The 1996-nt window shown below is 43.3% G+C and overlaps 1 protein-coding gene across 1 annotated transcript; it reads left to right on the top strand.

Annotated features, from left to right (window-relative positions):
- Positions 1-59: 59 nt before the first annotated feature.
- On the top strand, positions 60-1793 carry LOC111786609 (E3 ubiquitin-protein ligase At1g63170-like). Its single transcript, XM_023666843.1, has 3 exons — positions 60-1099; positions 1197-1319; positions 1404-1793. The coding sequence occupies exons 1-3, from the start codon at positions 537-539 to the stop codon at positions 1573-1575; spliced, it is 858 nt and encodes a 285-aa protein (XP_023522611.1). The 5' UTR covers positions 60-536; the 3' UTR covers positions 1576-1793.
- Positions 1794-1996: the final 203 nt, after the last annotated feature.

The raw sequence follows: 1996 nt of genomic DNA, 5'->3' as shown, positions 1-1996 counted from the left end.
TTTTTTTTTTTTTTTTTTTTTTTTTTTTTTTTTTTTTTTGTTTTCAGATTTATCAGATTTCCGCTGTAATTTAAAATTTTAATTTCCACCATTTTTTTGTTGTTCATCCGCGTTGACTGAAAACTGACAATTGGTTTTTCGTATAACTAACCGCGGATGATTTCCAAATTCTCATGATTTTCGTGCAAAGTTGTCTTCGTTTCTGTCGCATTTCGTCACCGTTTCGTTCTTGAAAAACCTCTCTGTAAGTTCCTCAATCCCTCCAATCAATTCCGTTCCGATTTCCAACTCTGACAGATTCTTCATCTTCTCCCAATTTTCTCTGCGGTCCCAGTTCCTTCTTCGTTCTTGATCTGTCGAACCCGGAATTTCAGATTCCCTTCATTCTGATTGTTCAGGATAAGTTCAATTTGATTCGTTTCGCAAAACCCCTTTCTCTTCCTCTTCTGAATGATATATTTGGAGTTTTGTGATTGCATGCCCTAATTTTCGCTCTGAAAGTAGAAAGTTCGTTGTTCGAAGTTCTAATCGCTAGGATGCGTAATTCGATCCCACAGCCTTCTTCCCCCATCCGTGCGGTGGATAATTCGCCTCTGCTCGCGCACTCCGTCGCCGATGGCCTTTTCCGTTCGCGAGGGTTTATTCGCCGTTCGCCTCAACCTCTTCGCGGAGCGGTTCGTCTTCTCCGCCGTGCAAGTGGCCGGCAGATGATGCTTCGAGAATCCTCCGTTCGTGTCCGCGAGAACGCCGCGGAGCAGCTGGAGGAGCGCCAGAGCGATTGGGCGTACTCAAAGCCGATTATCCTTTTGGACCTTCTATGGAACTTGGCCTTCGTCGCCATTAGTTTCACTGTCATAGGGCTCAGCACGAGTGAAAAACCTTCAGTGCCGCTCAGATTTTGGATCATTGGATATGCTATGCAGTGTATAATTCACATGTCCTGTGTAGCTACAGAGTATAAGCGGCGGCGCTCAACAAGAGAGCTCGTCGGATTGGACCGTAGCGGTGGCTGGACGAGCAGCGAGGATTCAAATTCGATATCCGGAAGCGATGGCGATGATTATGCGACCGAGCTCACTGTGAATGACGATGAACCGAGGTAAATGCAATGATCATTTGCCATTTTCAGTGTACTGAGCTATAAGGGTGTCTAATTATCAATCTAGCTTTAACTGTTTTCTTTACATTTTGGATAGCAATCTTGTGAAGCATATTGAGTCTGCAAATACCATGTTCTCTTTCATTTGGTGGCTGTTGGGCTTTTATTGGGTAACTGCTGGAGGCCAAGAATTGATAGATGATTCACCTCAGCTATACTGGTCTGGTTTCTTAATTCTTAAACCAATGGTCTTTTAATACTCTGTTTGTTCGTTTTCTTATCGATTTGCTCGTTTACGTTGCAGGCTTTGTATTACATTCCTTGCTTTCGACGTCGTATTTGTTCTGATTTGTGTTGCCATTGCGTGTCTTGTTGGTGTTGCAATTTGCTGCTGTCTGCCTTGCATAATTGCCATCTTGTATGCGGTTACCGATCAGGTCGTTTTCATATGCTTTGGTTCGATCTTCTGGTTTTAGTTCATTGTTTCTTTGACTCAGCTTGTTGTAAATGTTCATAATACTATTGGGTGTTGTTGTTTATAGATGAAACATTTGCTTGTATATAGCGTTTTAAGAGGGACTGTCGTGAATTCTTGTTAATTATCAATGGAAATGTGAGATCCCACGTCGTTTGGAGAATGGAACGAACTTCCTGGGAGGTGGATTGTGAGATCTCACATCGGTTTGAAAGAAGAACAAAACATTCCTTATAAGGGTGTGGAAACTCTTCCTAGTAGACGCATTTTAAAACCTTGAGAGAAATCTTGGAAGGGAAAGCCGAAAGAGGATAATATCTGCTAGTGGTGGGCTTGAGATCCCACATCGGTTGGAGGGGAGAACGAACTCGTTGGGCCTCCAAGGAGGTAGATTGTGAGATCCCACATCGGTTGGAGAGGAG

Source organism: Cucurbita pepo, unplaced genomic scaffold (genome assembly GCF_002806865.2).
Source record: "Cucurbita pepo subsp. pepo cultivar mu-cu-16 unplaced genomic scaffold, ASM280686v2 Cp4.1_scaffold002130, whole genome shotgun sequence".
In the NCBI taxonomy this organism is placed as follows: Eukaryota; Viridiplantae; Streptophyta; class Magnoliopsida; order Cucurbitales; family Cucurbitaceae; genus Cucurbita; species Cucurbita pepo.
This window is presented reverse-complemented; position numbering and strand designations above follow the sequence as displayed.

Excerpts from the sequence above, each read along its gene's own strand:
- LOC111786609 (XM_023666843.1), top strand. The coding sequence starts at position 537 with ATGCGTAATTCGATCCCACAGCCTTCTTCCCCCATCCGTGCGGTGGAT. Across the intron at positions 1,100-1,196 it reads GTGAATGACGATGAACCGAG|CAATCTTGTGAAGCATATTG; the intron begins GTAAATGCAATG and ends CATTTTGGATAG. Across the intron at positions 1,320-1,403 it reads GATTCACCTCAGCTATACTG|GCTTTGTATTACATTCCTTG; the intron begins GTCTGGTTTCTT and ends TTTACGTTGCAG.